Source organism: Megalobrama amblycephala, linkage group LG10, assembly GCF_018812025.1.
Source record: "Megalobrama amblycephala isolate DHTTF-2021 linkage group LG10, ASM1881202v1, whole genome shotgun sequence".
In the NCBI taxonomy this organism is placed as follows: Eukaryota; Metazoa; Chordata; class Actinopteri; order Cypriniformes; family Xenocyprididae; genus Megalobrama; species Megalobrama amblycephala.
Genome location: NC_063053.1, coordinates 13,805,625 through 13,823,983, shown reverse-complemented (window position 1 = coordinate 13,823,983; position 18,359 = coordinate 13,805,625). Strand labels below are relative to the sequence as shown.

The following is an 18,359-nucleotide window of genomic DNA, read 5'->3' as shown; positions in this document are numbered from 1 at the left end:
TATTTTTCTAGACTTAGGTGTTGCCAGTTCAATTTTCCACACTCACAGAATCTTCAAATGGAATTTGAATGGGAAAGGCAGGAATTCGAATTGTAAAGAAATTCAACAGTCACACAAACGGTTTGGGAAAAATCATAAATAACATTAATGTTGCCTATTGATTCACTTATTAGTGACCTTCTTCCAACATATTTCTCTAAACTAAATTCAATAGGTCTACACTAAAATAATAAACAGGCTAAAATGTTGTTTTCTATTAACAGAAATGCTATTTTAGCAGTTTATCACACCACAGTACTTTCTAGTTTGTATAAATTTTATATTTTTCATGAATTATAAGAAAAAAATGAATAGAATAATAAATAAGAAACTAGAAATTTATTAGGAAGTTAAACGCAACACTGAATATCCGGCATTCTAGCGATAATGCCGCTATTATTTACATTACTGAACTGTAATAAAATTTCTTTTCACAGCTTTGAGTTACATGGCTAATCGAAAGAGACGAATTCAGCCTCTTTCTCCCTCTGATATGGATATATACAGCTCGTTTTCACACAAAGAGTGTTCGTTGGCAGCATCGCAAAAAACTGGTATTCCATTCAGGAAATACAAAACAGCCTTTTGGCCGAGAGTCACTCCCTAAACTCCACTATAAACTCCACCCTGATTTACATAGGCCAGGTGTGTGCACAGGTGTGTGTTTGAAGCTGATTAGTTAACTGCTGTCTGCCCTGCCGAGCGGACAGCAACCAGAGCTTTTCCGAATTATCTTCACTTTTATATCACAATTTTTTTGAAGGTGACTCAAAATGAATGACACTGAATATCAGCTGCCTCTGGCTGAGTATGATTTCGAGCGGCACTTTGATGAGAGGTTTGCTATTGAATGGATGCAGGACAACTGGTAAGAACCGTTCATCTCTATTTCTTGCCATTTTTGCTTGGAGGTCCAGTATAAATGTGTTTTCTGGTGCTCTGCTTTGTCTCTTTCAGGAAAAAGTCGTTTTTGTTTGGTGCTGTGTATGTAGTGGTCGTGTTTGGTGGGCAGCACTTCATGAAGGAAAGACGGAGACTTGATCTGCGTCGAGTGTTAATGCTGTGGTCCCTCAGTTTGGCCATCTTTAGGTAAGTAAAAACTAGTGTTTATAACACACAGACACACACATACACACATACACATACACTCGGTTATCTAAATGGGGACATTCCATAGACTTCTATGTTGTGTATATGTAGGTATAAATGCTATAGCCTTACCCACATCCTAACCCTAACAGACTACCATTTTTGCGATTAAAAAGTACTTTTGACCTATCCTTTACTTTTTTAGATTTACTTTTTTTTTTTTTTTTTTTTTTTTTTCTTCGAAATTGTCAGATTTAGTCCACTTCTGAATACACTGGGGGAAAAAATTGTGTAGAAACAATTTTCATTCAGAAGTTGCTAGTAAATTTCACAAACAATTACAAGTTTGTTGTGAAGCAAGTAACGTGTTGAATTAAATGTGAAATTTTGAAGATAAATGCCTGGTATTACTATCTTTGTGGGGACATTTGGTCTCCATAATGTAGGGCTTACCAGAATAAAGATATCAGTATCTTTCATAGATGGGCCTATCTATAAAAGTTTTCTTTAAACTACTATTTGCACTGAACTTTTGACCTTTTAATGACACTGCACATTTTGGCTTATTTTTAATGAGACTTTTGCTATTGGACATTAGGTTACAAATGTGGTTGTACTAAGAAACAGTTGGTTCCATACCTATTGTTCCTCGCAAAATTGCTGTTTGAAATGCGAGAGTGCCAAAATGCGCGTGAGATTTGCCACTTGATGTGGTTTTTAAATCTCCAGTGCTATTGTTTAAAGTTGGGTTTAGTTTCACTTGGGTGGAGATGAGTCGTCTTGGTCCCATCACAAAAGAGGACAGAAATGACAGCAAGCACAAAGTAACTGTTTGCATGCTTGTGAAAAGAACAATAGAATATTGTAATTGGATGGCAGAAGTGACCTCTGGTCACATGCTCTTTTCGATCACCCATGGAAACTGGACTTTCACCGCTCAGTGAATTGATATTGATTGCCGTTTAACACAGAAACCGCCTGCTATAGCAATGTTTCTGTTTCTTTTTCTCCCCCACCCCCAGTGTTAAGAGGCCTGAATTGTTTATCTTGGATACCATGGTTTCACAGTCATGACAGACATATGACACACAGATATTCATACAATTCATATTTCTTTTTTCTTTCAGTATCATTGGAGCAGTGAGAACTGGTTGCTTCATGTTGTATGTTCTCAGCACCAGTGGTTTTAAACAGTCTGTTTGTGATCAGAGCTTCTATAATGGACCGATTAGCAAGTTCTGGGCTTGTGCTTTTGTACTGAGCAAAGCCCCAGAGCTAGGTGAGGCTTTTCTTGTTTTATTTTATAAAGGGATAATTCATCAAAAAATTTAAATATTTAGTGGAATGTTCGAATTGTGTGTATATATAATGAAAGTCAGTGGAGTCCAAAACAACATTGGACCCCATTGACTTTCATTATATGGACAAAAAGACCAATTTTTGTGACTAAATGACTTTATTTTTAGGTTAATTTCTTTATTGCTTGTAATTTTGCACTTGTAATCTAACCCTTTCTACACACGCCTTCGCTTTTTCAGGGGACACCATATTCATCGTCCTGCGTAAGCAGCGGCTGATCTTCCTGCACTGGTATCATCACATTACCGTGCTGGTGTACTCCTGGTATTCCTACAAAGACCAGGTCGCCGGTGGTGGCTGGTTCATGACCATGAATTACACCGTGCATGCGCTCATGTACAGCTACTACGCCGCTCGAGCTGCCAGACTCCGTGTGCCGAAACCCTGTGCCATCGTCATCACTTGCACCCAGATTGCCCAGATGGCCATGGGGCTGGCAGTAAGTGCACTAGTGTACCGGTGGATGCAGGATGGGGATTGTCCCTCCTATGTGGATAACATAGTGTGGGCTTCACTCATGTATCTCAGCTATCTGCTCCTCTTCTCTTCTTTCTTTTATCAGTCTTACATGAAGGGTTCAAAACCCACGGGCATCAAAACTGAGTGATATGACTGAGGTTTATATACAGGTTTTATTTTTGATAGTTTACCTTGTTAAATAAAATATATTATTGTTATAATATTTATTTCATGTTTTTAAAGAAAAGTGAACAATGAAGATGTCTTTTTGTTGCGATTACAGTCTGGATATGTCTCAAGCTGTTTCAGGGCTGTGTTTTTGTCCTATTCTGGTATTAGTTGAGGAAAGCACATCAAATACACTTCTCTATGTTGTTGAGAACTTCCATTTTGGAGGGTGATTTGAACTGAAGTGTTTTCTATGACGCTTTGTCCTCCAGTCTTACAGGCCACAGTTTGTAATCTTCAAAAGTCCATGTTTGTTTACTCTTTGCAGACTTGGTAACATGCCCTGAACCCAGCTGAGACGCATGGTGTACGTTGTAGCGTGTGCCAAGATCCAAGATCTGTGCTTGTAGTTTGAGAAAAAGTGAAGAATTTATCCAAAAGAGCCCTAGTTTAAATGGCCACACCATTAAAACTTCATCCATTTGGTACATGTTCTCCTGGGTGTGTAGGAATTCGAGCGTGCTGATTCAGTGTTTCCTCATGATGTTACAGAAACTTGAATTATCTGTGCTGACTGGTCAGACAGGTTCCTAGACATTTAAATTGGGCATTTTAAGGCTGGAATTCTCCAGAAGGACGACACCCTTGTTCTCGCTTTCATTCTGCGCGTGTTTCTGTCATTAGTTCATTGCAGCTCTGATGCACTGAAGTTACAGTATGTAATACTAGCTGAGGAGTGATTGATTTGGACTCTTTCACCCTTGAATGACCTATGGGTAGAGTCACTATGAAATTGTTCCTTCCTGGTTTTCTGTCTGTACTGAGTATTGAATCGGTGCTCGACAGAGCGGTTAACCTTTAGCCGTCCCTATAATGGTGATTTTTGTTACTTTAGTCACTAGTAAAATGCACAGTTTATATATTTATCATGTATATCACATAGTAGTTGGGGTATTTGGTTTTCCACTGAAATTACAATGATGAGGTTTCCACCTATGATCACTGTTAAAATATTGTATTATGTACTGGTAGGCCTTTGAGAATATTCAGTGGAACTAAACTTAAAATCTGAAATGTTGCTGCTACCATCCATTAATTTTTTATTTTTGTACTCTGGTCTCTCCTGCCTGTTTCTTTAGAATCACTTTAAGACTGTGAAAGTTTCTATGTTTGCAAATTTCCATTTAATTCCGGACATTGATTTGTTTTAAATAAATTTTATGACTTTGTCTTAATGTTAGTGAAAACATTGTTTGTAGGAGCATAGTATGAAGTTGAATGTATAGTGGCGCTAGTTTACGTTACAAAACATTTACAACAAACGCGTTTACAACTCCTATATTTTAAAAGGAGTGAAATGTGATGTAAGCATAATAAAAGTGTCACATGTAAATATTTCTTTTCTACCTGATCATCTGTACATGTTCTGATAGCCATTGTGAAGTAATTATGATTGTTTCTTTTTTTTTTTGTCATTAAAGTTGTTTCTGTATTATTGTGCCTATCATGTTCTGTTCAACTTTTCACAGACAAATGTTGTCAACTGACAGGTTCTCTGAGCTGGCATATTTTATGCATTAACAAACATACTTTTGTTGTAAACAGGAAGTTTTACATATTTCCAGCTCAATGACAGATGTAGACGTTGAGGTTGCCATCATTTCATTTTTCATTCTCCCAGTTCCGCCAGTCAATTTCTTTTCTACATGATAGAGCACTTGTTAGATATGATTCTGGAAGCCTCTTCTGAAATTAGTGATTTCTGTAGTCTCACAGGTTTTAATATTTAACTAAAGACAAAAACTCTCTCTGAAAATATTCTGGGTATTCTTCTCCACTAGCAGGCAAAAAAATGTGTTTAGGAGCTAAGCAGCCGTACATTGACCCCAGCATTTTTTATGAACTGAAGGTCTGTAACTTGCCATTTGTGTGACACTTCACAGCGACCTGCTGGAACCAGAGGTTAAGTGATTTGCTCAAGGGTACAGCAGCAGTGGTGATACAGAGATCATAACTTTTCAGTGTCTAGTTTTTCAAGAAGCCCCTACTGCTCTTACTTTCCCCAACATATCAACATGCGTGGACAACAATTTTTGTTGCATTTGTGCATATGAAATTTGAGCCACCTACAAAAACACCCAATGAGGAGACAATAGAGTGCTGCAGTTTTTTTTTATTTTTATTTTTTAACCAACCACTCAACTGCAATTCAGTGTTCAATTTTTTCTTAATTAAATGCTCCACATCAATCCAAAATATATGTATAATATATATATGTTAATCCTTTTCACCTTTACAGAAATTACAAGAGTAATCAATATATAATTTAAACCGTTCCAGCACATGTTTTACTGGGTATATTCTATGCATTATTTTAAAAGAGACTTATTTTACTTTATTATTAACATAGAATTTATCCACTGTTCGCCAAGCTTTACGCCAATTCACATCCCCAAACACAGAAGACCAGAAAAAACGAGCTGGAGGATAAACAATATTATTAAGTATATTTCTAATATAGTTATTTGAGACTCTATTTTGTAAAATATTTGTATTACCAATAAATATTTTACCCTTGATATCTGTCAAATTTAGATCTTCCTCCTGTAATGCATTCCTCAGAAGGATCAATACTTTTTGGGGAATTGCATCCTATACAACAGCAAACTCCTTGGGTCTAACTGGTATTTTAAATTTATTCAAAAATTCTCTATATGTCAGTAAATTTCCATCATTATTTAAAAGTTGACTAACTAATATAATATTGTTTTCAACCCAGTACTGATTTTAGAGCTGTGTATCACAGGGAAAAATCGTGCCACAATTTTAATGCTGTTAAAGCTCAATACTGCCACCTGTTGTTCTGCCTATAGAACAGCTGGACTAGGAGTTTTAAGGACAAAAAAGTAAAATTTCAAATATGGAAATAATACAGAAACGGCCGGGAAAGAAAGTTACTCTCTGTATTTGCTTATATACAAATGTAATGTTGCCAGGTAAGGGTATACAAAACAAATAAATGAAAACTATCTGCAATTTGCACATTTATCTTAAAATAACAAAGTGATTGGATTTAGACTGCAGGAGAATGCAGTATCAGCTAAGAGGGTGTGTTTGATTAATGGGGGGATGTCATGCTCTCCATTTTGTTAGGAAAAAAAAAATCTTTTATAGCCAATGCAGGCTTGCCCAACTACTTAATAAAAAGACTTTAATGTTCTTCATACTTTACATGAGAATTTCATATAATAACCATTATCTAAGTGCACTAAAACGATGAGATGATCAGATGAAACTGGACTTCATGAAAAGAAGTCCAAACATCACTTAATTTCTAGTAGCTAACCAGATGCCATACATTTTTTTGGCAGCTAACCAGATACCATAAATTGTTTGAATGGAAATATTTATCTTGTCAGATACGGACATTATTTATTGATCCGTTCTGGGTTTATTTGAGGAAAACCATCAAAATTAAACTATTCTATCCTATTCTATGCCTTGGGCTGAAAGGTCCCTGTGTGGTTGCAGGGTTCAGTTTGCTTTAGTCTGGCTTAATTCAACAGCACATCTAAACAGTTCATCTGCATTGACAAGATTGGACAGAACCTTGACTTTGAAATGACTGTTATCCCCTCTGGATCCTCTGGAGCAGAGAGAGGGAGTGAGAATACTCACACATGTAAATTCTCCTATTAATCATTTCACAAATCACCCTCCTTGTTTTCCTTGGCTTCCAAACATGTTTCTTTTGAAAAGAGATCAGATGACACAAAGAGATATCCATTCACAGCCTTTTGCTTAAACTTATGTTAAGCATGTTGTTAATGTCTTTGTTAGTTAATATTTTCTTAAATCTATTGTTTAATTGATTACAATGCTTGAATGAAGAGCAATTACAGGAAAAGACACCATCCATTTACACACTTTTCCAATAAGTGTAATTCTATACAATATATTTGATTAATGTGCAACAAGCATTGTGTTTTAACATACAGTTTGTTTATTTTTAGCCTTTATATAGGAATATAATATAAAAATAGTTTTGTAAGACATTACATTTTCATTGCTTTTTCAGCAGTTTTAAGTGATATTGTTCAATGACTTACAGCTAATAGTGATTATGAGAAGATCCACACTGAAAACCTTAATAAACTGTAAAAAAAAAAAAAAAAAAAAAAAAAAAGATATCAATAAGTTATTATATGTTTTACATTGCTTGAACTAATCAAAATATGTTAAGCAATTTTCAACTTTTTTATAAGTTATACAAGATTCAACTAATTTTTAAAGTCAGTTTAATGTAATTTAAGTCGAAATGACTTAAACATCCAAGTTGATTGTACTTAAAAATGGTAAGGCCGCGACTTTTTTTAAAAATATATTAAGAATATAAATATATTATTTGGTACAGTCTGTGTTTTTTTTGCCTTTGTATATAAGAATATAAAAATATACCAAACAATAAAATAAATACATATATTAAAAATAACATGTATTTCAAAGTTCTTATGAAATAAAAGCATATAAATGTACTGAATAAATCCCTTTTCATATTTTTATTTTGGAAATATTTACTTTTAAATGTTATAAAATCCAATTTAAAGAGACAAAACATTATTTTTTTGAGAAAGATGTTTTCAAATGCTTAAGTAATGGCTTGGGCTAGCCTTCAAAGAGTGTCCCTCTCATTCCTATTTCACTCATAATAAGCACTTCTATAATGGGGGAGGTGGGGGTGAAAGGGGGGTCATGGGATAGGTACAGGTATAAAACAGTGCTGTCGGGGTCAGAAATCAAATCCCTGAGGAGCATCAAACAAGACAGACCTATCTTTAGCCCCTTCAGTTTTCAGGATTGAACCAGTGGTGACACAACATGTGGAAAGACAACAGTATTGGTAAGCATTATACTGAATGGTGAAATTTGTGTTTGATAGATATTAACATTTAAGATCCCATAGGAAAAAGCTTGATTTTCCAAGCTTCTCCATCTCAAACCAAAAGTCAGGCACTTTAATTCTTCTGCTGCGTATATTATTATTGTGGATAAGAATTCATACATTGCACTGTTTTTTTTTTTGTAATGTATGTTTTTAATATAGGTTTGTGCAGTTTAGTTTGGATGACAATCACCATAACACTACATGATAGCTTTGCACTCATTTTGATCTTATTTTTCAGATGCATCTGCTAAAATATCTGGAAGCGGTACTGCATCAAGGAGTGCAAGTCGCAGGAAAAGGACGAGTTTCTCAAAAGAACATGTTGAGCTTCTGCGTGCCACATTTGAGACAGATCCTTACCCAGGAATCAGCCTCAGAGAAAGTCTTTCCCAAACTACTGGACTGCCAGAGTCTCGCATACAGGTGGGTCACGATGTCTTATAGCACGTTAATAACACACTGAATTCACTAAAATTTAAAGGGGTATGTCACCCCCCCAAAAAAATTAAATTCTGTCATAATTTACTCACCCTCATGTTGATCTAAACCTATATGACTTTCTTTCTTATGTGGAACACTAAAGAATATATTTTAAAGAATTTTCCATTACTTTTATCCATATAATAAAAGTCAGTACAGTCTAAAACAACTTTGGTCCCCATTCTGTGGACATTTTTTCACCAGATATGCATAAAAACAGGTGAAGTGATATGCTAATAAGGCCTTATGTGAAAACATACTGTTTGCTGTTTTTGATACCGCTATCAATATCTGACATGACGTAAGCGTCTTTGTCTTTATCTTTATCTGCTGTTTAGTTTAGAGACCGTACGGCATGTAAACAACAGACAATCCAGGAACAGATAACCATCCTGACTTTATGCCACCATAGCTGGATGTCATCTCACAATGATTAACCTGAATCTTTTGACAGGGAAGCTCTTATCTGTATGCACTAGATGGTTGAGTCTAATCTATCAACTGTATTCTTATGAGGCTGACTCTCTATATCTCGATGTCTCCATTTGCAATAGGTATGGTTCCAGAACAGGAGAGCTCGCACTTTGAAATGCAAGGGTGGAAAGAAACCATTGTGGCAATCTGACTCGCCATTGCCAGCCTACAGTGCCATGCAGAATTCACCAAAGCAGATACACTCTTCTAACAGGGAGGGCGGCAAGTCTGGTGCGGTCACCGGACCTTTATGCACTTCACCAACTTCGTACCCCGATCATATTAAGGAAGAGATGGAAAGGGATGGCCTTTATGGATGTGACACTCCATCTTCCATGTCTGTCGGTGATGATTCCGGGTACTGCACCCCTTCGTACGGACACCATCAGGCCAGAGCCATGAATGCTCACTGCAGCCCTCCTCTTCTAAGCCCAGAGCATCAGATGCCCCCTAACTGGGCTGCGAGGTATGACAGAAGGTCACCTATGAGCTCCATGTGGAGTCCATATCATCTTGATGCCTATGCCTGCAATACCAACTCCATCCAGAGCTATTTGTACTCTCCGTCTGAAAAACACAACAGCCTTCAGCCACTGACTCCTGTTACCCCAGACTCGGGTTGCTGGGAGGGTGGTTTGGAGGGAACTCCTCCAGCTTCCAGCTCTTTTTGTGTAGACAACCCAGAAGTTCCAAAGATGGAGAGCCAACAGGAAAGCGGGATTCACCACGGGCCTCTGCCTGAGCTGCCGGCCCTGTCGCTACAGGAGATCCTGGGAGAACTGCAAGGAGACTGGTGGCAGGGAGAAGGACTAAACAGCCACTCGTCTGAGGACAACCATGTGTATAGCTGAATTTTGCTGTGTTCAATCTATTTATGACTATTTATTCAATGTATTTATTGACTATAAGGATACGCCTAAACAATAATGTATTATTTATCTGATCTGAAAGTAACAACTTGAGAGATTTCAGATGTTTTTAGACTAATTAAATGGGCTTTGGTCTTATTTATCTTCATTGTTGCTATTTATTTAATAGTCTCTGTAAAAAAGTAATCATGCAGCTGTGTATATTGTTTACAGACATCTTTATTGACTTTGTTTAATTGCTGCACTTGCATTTAAATAAAGATGCTTTTTCCCTGTTCTCTCAAATGTCCGATTTTATACAATTGTTCTGTATATATTGATAGAGCTTTTTGTATGTTTTCTTTAATGCATGTTTAACCTCAATGGCAGAAAACTATGATAATCATCAAATATGCTGCATAACGCAGTGTTTCTGTCATCCATGTGGTGAAATATTTTTGCTCGATACTATCACTTTTCTGATCTGAATCAAAAAGTATACACTACCATTCAAAAGTCTGAATGTTTTTAGTGTAATCTACCTGCACCAGCTGCTTTTACATTGTAAATAGTTTACTTTTTTATTTGTGAGTGTGGGATGGGGGTGTTTTTAGAAACAGTGATGTAACAGGAAGAGGAGATAAGTGATTTGCATAAACTGGAAGTCTGCTTGCAGCTCCTTTGATCAATCAACAGTTACAGGAGCGATTGGTCTGGAGAAGGGTGGAACCAGCACTAATGGGTTTTGGCCCTGTAGTAGAAAGGCTTTCATGATCAAGGCATATTTATTGTACTTGTGTTTTGTTCATCTATAAATAAGAAAACTCTGGAACTATACAAAACAACATCAGAGAAGGGGACCCAATAACAATAATATAACTGCAAGCAGCGATGACGCGCCCAAGCCCGCGGCGCCACTGGCCCCCCCCGGAGGCTTTAAGGAGACTGTGCATGACAGGCAATATGCATTTAACCTGGGTGAGTGTAAAAGGATTTTGTCAAGATATGAGACTCTTCCTGTATCCCTTTTTGTCATTACCCCTCTTCCGCATAGTGTTGCCATATGGCAACATACACTTTGTGTTCATTTCCTGGCCACCGTCTCTTTAAGAGAACATTCTCGTTTTTTTGTTGGTAAGAGAAGACCTTAGTTTAGCCAATGATGTGCTTTGGTTAAGTCACATGACATGCAATTTTTTTCTGTGGCGCGATTTTCTGACAGACTGCCGTCTCTTGTATTTTTTTTTTTTTTATTAACGAACTTTATTATGAACAATGCACAGGCAGTGGCGTACGGGACACCCCCGCGGTGCGTGGGGGCCCCCACCCTATGATGGGCCCCGTCGCAGATTCACCTATTTAGGCTAGACTACTTTATAGCCTTTGCTTTTTTTTTTTTTTTTTAGAACTGAACTCAGTTGACTAAAGATGAAAATAACGCATCTAACTGAAGCCCAAAAATGCAAGCAGAAGATCACAGAAAATGGTGCTAAATTACCACAAAAGGGGGAAAAATTCATCACTGTTGTTTCCATCGCCGTTTGTAAGGTAGCCAAGACAACAGCAAGCCTTGATGCGCTGTGTTACTGTTAGCGGATGTGTGCCGAGACAAATAAATATGTTCGGTCTTTGCTGAGACATTATTATTGTTATTTATATTATTATATATTGCCCAAACGTAGGCTATTTACCCCATCGCCAGCTCTGCTAATGGTCAGCTATCGGAATGTCTGAAGTTCTTTTCCAAATGTAGCCTAGCCAATAAGTCTAGTTATATCTTTATTCTTTTACTGTAACTACATGAATTTAGTTTAGGCCTAGCCTACATCATTTGATGCACCGATCGAAATTACTGAAAATTTGCGGCCGAAAAAGCAATTTACGCGCTTGTCTAGAAGGGAACCTTATACGCAAATTTGTGTCTAACTTAGAATTTAGACCAGCTAAAATATATTGTTAGACCAAAAATATCTTATCAATTAATTAGGTAATAAAGACATGTAATAAAGAAATTTAATAAAAACAGAAAGACGTCTATTGCTTCAGCCCTCAAAGGCCGCGGAAACATGGATTCGTTTGTTACGCACTTCAATCCATTCCACACCCGACGTTCATGGTTTTCTTCCTATTTATTAATTATAGGCAATTGGTTGATGAAACATTGATTGAAATTAAGATACAATTTGTACAAAACGAAATTAACTTTAAAGAAAGACTTACTATAAAACAAAACTTAATGAAGTGGTCAAACTTATGTCTAACCCGCTGCATGTCTCCCGAAATTGCGCATCTGTCACGCTATTCACTTTTCATAATCAACATAGGTGACATTTAAAAAAAAAAGAAATCTATATATATATTAGGCTATAGCCCAATATTTAAATATAAATATGAAACTAAATTGGCTACATTTTTATCCCTCTGGCCGACGAATGCGCCGGCGCGTTCTGATGGATTTTTTCCTCATGACAGCTGAAACAACTTTAAACAGGCCTTCCGTCATTTTTGGCAATAGCCTACAGATTAGTGCAAGACTACAAATGGTCTACTTTTTTAAAAATTTTATTTTATTTTATATTTACGCTCACAATAACAACGACACCTTGTAGGCTACTTTTGTAAAATAGAATAAATAAAAAACAGGGTGCGCTTTCAGCTGTCTCTCTGCGAGAATCTTTCTGAAACGTCTCAAAAATTCATTTAAACTCGGCGAATAACACCTAAAAGAAAGAAACATCTCCATTTGATAATAAATTTGTAGGTCTGTGTTAAATAAGAGGCGATCTATCCGCTGGAATGTGTTGTTTCTGAAATCATGTCCAGTGCTCATTGCGGCTGTTATCCGTTCTCTTGGCGCTCCTTTGGTTTTAATGAGTAAATTAGCCTAAATATTTATTCCTGCCGGTATTTTAGTCTGCGATATCAAAATCACTAAACATTATATAGGCCTATCATATAGGCTAGGCTATAATATTAGGCTATATATATATATCACTGCTAATGGGAGGGGCCCCATCTCTTTCTTTGCGGGGGGGGCCTCACAGACTTGCGGTACGCCACTATGCACAGGACAATAGGTACAGAGAACACTACAAATACTGTGCAACCTGCACAACAAAAAATGACATGTACAGACCAGAGGATAATAACATATTAATATAATATATAGAAGGGGAAAATTAAAAATTAATCAGTTCCTTCAGGAGATGAAATGTTCTTTTAGCCTTCATATTTTGCATGTTTTCTATTGTTTTGTAATATGATTTAAAGTCCAGATTAAATACATTAAAGCAAGGTTGTGAATTAGACCATTTACATTTGTGAATATGGTATTTTCCGAAGATAATAAACAGTTGAATAACAAAAATTACATTTTTGGACAAACCACATAAATCAAAGTATAACATGACATCAAAAATATTGATTCTGATGTTTACATTCAATTTTGTGATTATAAATTCTTCCAAATCAGACCAAAAATTTTTTTGTGTACACACAGTGATAAAATAAATGAAAAATAGTCTCCCTATTTGATTGGCAAAAGACACAGGACTCTTCTATGTTTATTTTAAATCTCCTTAGCGTATCTTTAACAGGATAAATTTGATGTAAAATTTTAAATGAAACTTCTTTTATTTTATTATTAATACAGTATTTATAAATAGTAGTATTAGCCTTTTCCCAATTTAAATCACCCATGGTTGAATACCAAAAAAACTTTGCAGCAGGTGGAACTGAGCACGAAATTTGATTTCTAATATATTTATTGGTGTATTCTTTCTTTGTAATGTCTGTATCTCCAATAAAAATTCTATAAATTCAGCACTAATATCTGTGAATGATATGTGTTTTAGAATTTGAAGTGAACCTGTAGGGATTGCATCAAATACAATTGCGTAGACTGCCGTCTCTTGTATGTAGTTCCTGAAAGCAAATTAAAACGTCAGTAACAAACAAGGACCCGCCCATGTCACATTCACAAAAAAATTGTTAACATCATCTCAGGTAAGTTATGATGACATATTCACCACTCAAAACTTTTTTTATGAAATTAGTTTTTGGTAAATCGATAAAATGTCTGTTGCCATATGGCAACACTGCGCAATAATGGAATGGCATTATTATAATAGGTTAGATAGCTAGCAAAGGCCAGCTGCAGTCTGTTAAGCTGTAACAATAACAACATTAATGCTAGTGAAATAATGTTGATTAGTCATATGTTAAGGACTGCCATGACATTTGTATTATGGATTAAATCAACATCGGAGATCTGCCACCACAGCCAGTATACTGGCCCAGACCAACCACTGGCCTACCATGGTGTCTCAAAAAGGCAGGTGCAAGTGGCTGTAAGTGTATTGTTAGGGTGAAGAGCACCAAATGTGATGTGTACATGTGTCTCACCTCTGAAAAAAAAATGCTTTTTGAAGTTTCGTACAGAAAAAAGGTGAAGTTTGAAGGATTATGGGGGGTTCATGTTCATAACCTTCCTCTCATAAGATTGCGTAATGTTGAATTTTCATGAACTGCAATGTTTTTGGTTTTATGTCAATGTTTTATGATACATGATGAACAGTATTAGATTTGTTTTTAACTGTCTACATTTGCAATTTAAATAATATTCACGAAAAACATAATGAAATTCAAAGAATATAAAGCATTATTCTGCAAAAGGAGAATAGAATAAATAAAAGCACAAGATGTTGGAAAATAAGGTGTTGTTTATATTTACTGCTAAAGCTTATAATAGAACCAATTGATTCAATACAAACAACATTTTTGAGGAAAAATATGAACTATATACACTTACACTTATTTTAAGTTATTTCCACTATTGTACGTTGTTGCCATATGGCAACATATCATAGAGTACCTTAAAATAATATTTTTTTCCAAATGTATTTTTACAGCACTTCAAGTTAAGCCATTCTAAGAAAAGAAAAAGAGTCAAATATTTTTTTTTTTATAAATTTTTCATAATGCGAGCGGTAGAGGGTTTAATTCCTCACCATAGCAAAACACAGTTCGAGATATCCAATATACTAGATATATGTACTATATATCTATATGGTGTATAAAGTACTCAAAAACCATACTTGAGTAAGAGTATAGATATCTTACCTGGAAATGACTTTGGTAGAAGTTAAAGTCACAGTTTAGAATGTTACTTGAGTAAAAGTTTTAAAATATGTGATATTTACAAAAAGTATTTTTTTGATATTAAATGTACTTAAGTATTGAAAGTAAAAGTACAAGTAAATGTAAAATACAAAAGGAGCAAAAAAATATTAAAAATTGATCTACACACAGTATGAGCAGCAAGATCAGTTTTAACTCTTTCTTACATTTTGTTTCTTTGAATTAAAAAATGGCTAAATGTTTATTGTAATTTTTAAATATAAAAAATACTAATATATTAATTATACATTGATCGTTCATGTTAATTCATAGTGCATTATAACTAATGTAAGAGAAAACTTTAAAATGTTAAAATGTAAATGTTGAAATTAACAATGAACAATACTTTTATTAACCTTATTTAATGTTACAAATGGACACTTATTGTAAAGTGTTACCATTTCATATAAATCCAGACAGTAATGCATAAAAATTACCATCTTTACACACAAAGGCATAGCATGGGTCTGTTATATGTATACTATCACACATTATTTGCCTCTAGATAACTTGATAATTATCTAATCAAAATATGTGTTACAGTGCCGATAAAAGAACTGAAATCGAATACATTCCTGATTTGATATGTTTCTGTTGCTGCATGATGAGAATACAGTTTAAATATGCAACTTCTCTGGATAACGAATGCATAACAGCGAACAAATGGATATAAACTAATGCAAATGAATTGTAACAATCGTGACATTAAACAGTTGGTGTTTTTGTCACATTGTTTTAACCGCTTGGTGTACTGCTAATGTTAGCATCCTCTCAGCCTCGATGGCAAACATACTACTGTTCTCCACTAATGCAGCATCTACTCAACAAACTAATTACTTTATAATGATATGAAAACATGTACTGTAGTGTACACTGTATAACATACTGTTTTGTAGTCTATGTTTTAAATCCGTTTTTGAAGTGTCCCGCTCTGTGCAGTGCACAGCCTCACGTCACGCGTCAAAACAAACTCTATGAGGCATCAGTGATAGTTTTTATTTCGCCTCTAGAGGCCGCTCTCGTACTGCTTAATGACAGCGCACTCTTCTCAGCAATGGATGCAACCCAGAAAATGAGATCAACCGCGGTTGTGCGAGCACTTGTTTGCACATGCTTGCTTGCAGTCTGTGTTCTTCCTACTTTATTTTGTAGTAAGTAACGAAAATGCTTTGGGAAAATGTATCAGAGTAAAAGTATACATTTTATTTAGGAAATGTAGTAGAGTAAAAGTAAAAGTTGACAGAAATATAAAAACTCAAGTAAAGTACAGATTCTCCCAAAAAATACTTAAGTACTGTAACAAAGTATCATTACTTTGTTAAATTACACCACTGCCAATATCTGTTCGCAATGTAGCATCGTCAATGCCTTAGCATCATGTTCGTAAATCGTAAGAATCCCCTACGTGAAGTAGTTAAGAAGAGCATGATTTTTTGAAAAATCCACATTCAAACCAAAATAGCCGACGTCCTGTTGGTCAAAGCTAATGATCAAGTTTCGTGCAATTTGAAGCTTGCTACGAGCCTAAAAAACACCCAAAAAGAATATTAAAGTTTGACATGTTGCCATGGCAATAGTATTCAAGATATCAAGAATCCTTTCACTGGTGTACATCTGCGGTGTTTTGACATTTTTCTGATGAAGACTGAAGCAAACCGGGTAAAAATAACAGGGCGATTTCAAAGCATTTTGAAAGTGACACACTTCCTGCTGCCAGTTGGTGGCACTATGACTTTGACAAACAATAGTAACATCCATGCGATCGGCCTCCTACATCAAACATGCAGCTGAAGTTCCATCAAAATCAGTCAATGTATGCAGAAGTTATAACACACTTCCTGTTTCCCTTTTCTCGCCATAAATTTGTTTCAACGCCACGGCCAAACCGTTCGAGATATCAAAAATCTGCTCACAATTTAGTATCCTTAATGGCTTGACTTCATGCTGACTGAGTTTGGTTGTGATTGGATGAATCCCTTAGGAGAAGTATATCAAATTCCAGAGCATGCGTTTTTCAAACAACCCATAATAGCCAACTTCCTATTAGACTGGTGTATGACCTAAGGCAGGAACACACCAAGCCGACGGTTGGACGTCGGGCAGTTTTTGTTCATCGGCCGACTAAGTTTTCTCAGTGTGTTCCACACCGTCGGCTGAAGTTGGTCCTCGTCGGCTTTTTTTTTTGGCCGATTCGAAATGTTGAATCGGCGTCGGAGCTCGTCGGTCCGTCGGGCCATCTGATCATTCTGATTGGCTTTTCAGCTACTGCCACCTGCTGGTACAGAAAGGCAATTCACAGTTTCACAGGGTGCTACAGAGCCCCTCAAATACAACCATATAAAAGGGTCTTCCACAGAGCCCACAACCCCCCCCCACAACCCTCCCATGACAACTTGTGACCGGCCCTGATGGCCAATGATTCCAACATGTGCGCAAAGTTTCAAGAGTTTTTGAGCGTGTTGAGGGATACAAAAGTGCCCGAAAGATCATATTTTTTTTTTTTTTTTCCCTTTCAGGGCTTGGGCCCTAATAAGTTGACAAGGTGCATGGTAATCTCCATGGTTTCACATCTGGATTGCAGGAGTATGATGAAATGCATTTGATATGCCAATTCATGGTTCCCTGGTGGTAACTGAAACTCTCTGTCTCCTTTATCTGTTGGAGATGTCTCCACGTTCTTTTCCCACCTACTAATAACAGCAACATGTTCTCTTCCCATAGGAATTCCTGTTTCTACTCCCTTCTTTATAAACATTCCTGTCTCTCTCAGAACAAAATAAGTCACAGTGCAATCGGCTGAAGGCCAGATGGAGTTTTTGGACAGTAGAAGTATTTCCCAAAAGCCTGGTCAACAAGCATTGCAACTCTGATAACTGACCACAAGTATCTGTAATTTTACATACACCATCTACACTGGTATGGATGCAAGAATGGACTAATAGGAAGTTTTACATGCTGTTGCATATTCTTTGTGTTTATGTGTGTGTGTGTACATTCATCAAACCCTTAGCAACCTTTTAATACAAGTTCACACTGCACCAGTAGACACGGACAACCACCAGATTACAGTATGTCACCTCTTAGACATTCCGCGAACCGACAAACAGTGAGTGAACATGAACCGACCAATACTATACAGTATCTGCCATTGGTCGGCATCTGCAGTGTGAACTGACTTTTATATAGGACTGAAAGTGTTTTTGAACCCATTTAAATATGTACTGATCTCACAAAGCACAATACAGCAGGATGTTTAATTTTGGGGATGTCTGGCATTTTCCCATAACATTTTCTTCAAACAACACTTCAAAACAAAACAC

At 36.2% G+C, this 18,359-nt stretch overlaps 2 protein-coding genes across 2 annotated transcripts; both read left to right on the top strand.

The window, feature by feature from the left end:
- Window positions 1-672: 672 nt before the first annotated feature.
- Window positions 673-4,606, top strand: elovl6l (ELOVL family member 6, elongation of long chain fatty acids like). Its single transcript, XM_048204657.1, has 4 exons — window positions 673-907; window positions 997-1,128; window positions 2,256-2,407; window positions 2,667-4,606. The coding sequence occupies exons 1-4, from the start codon at window positions 813-815 to the stop codon at window positions 3,092-3,094; spliced, it is 807 nt and encodes a 268-aa protein (XP_048060614.1). The 5' UTR covers window positions 673-812; the 3' UTR covers window positions 3,095-4,606.
- A 3,386-nt stretch (window positions 4,607-7,992) lies between these two features.
- On the top strand, window positions 7,993-10,071 carry mxtx1 (mix-type homeobox gene 1). Its single transcript, XM_048206086.1, has 3 exons — window positions 7,993-8,014; window positions 8,298-8,482; window positions 9,094-10,071. Exons 1-3 carry the CDS (start codon window positions 7,993-7,995, stop codon window positions 9,862-9,864), a joined length of 978 nt encoding a protein of 325 aa, XP_048062043.1. The 3' UTR covers window positions 9,865-10,071.
- Window positions 10,072-18,359: the final 8,288 nt, after the last annotated feature.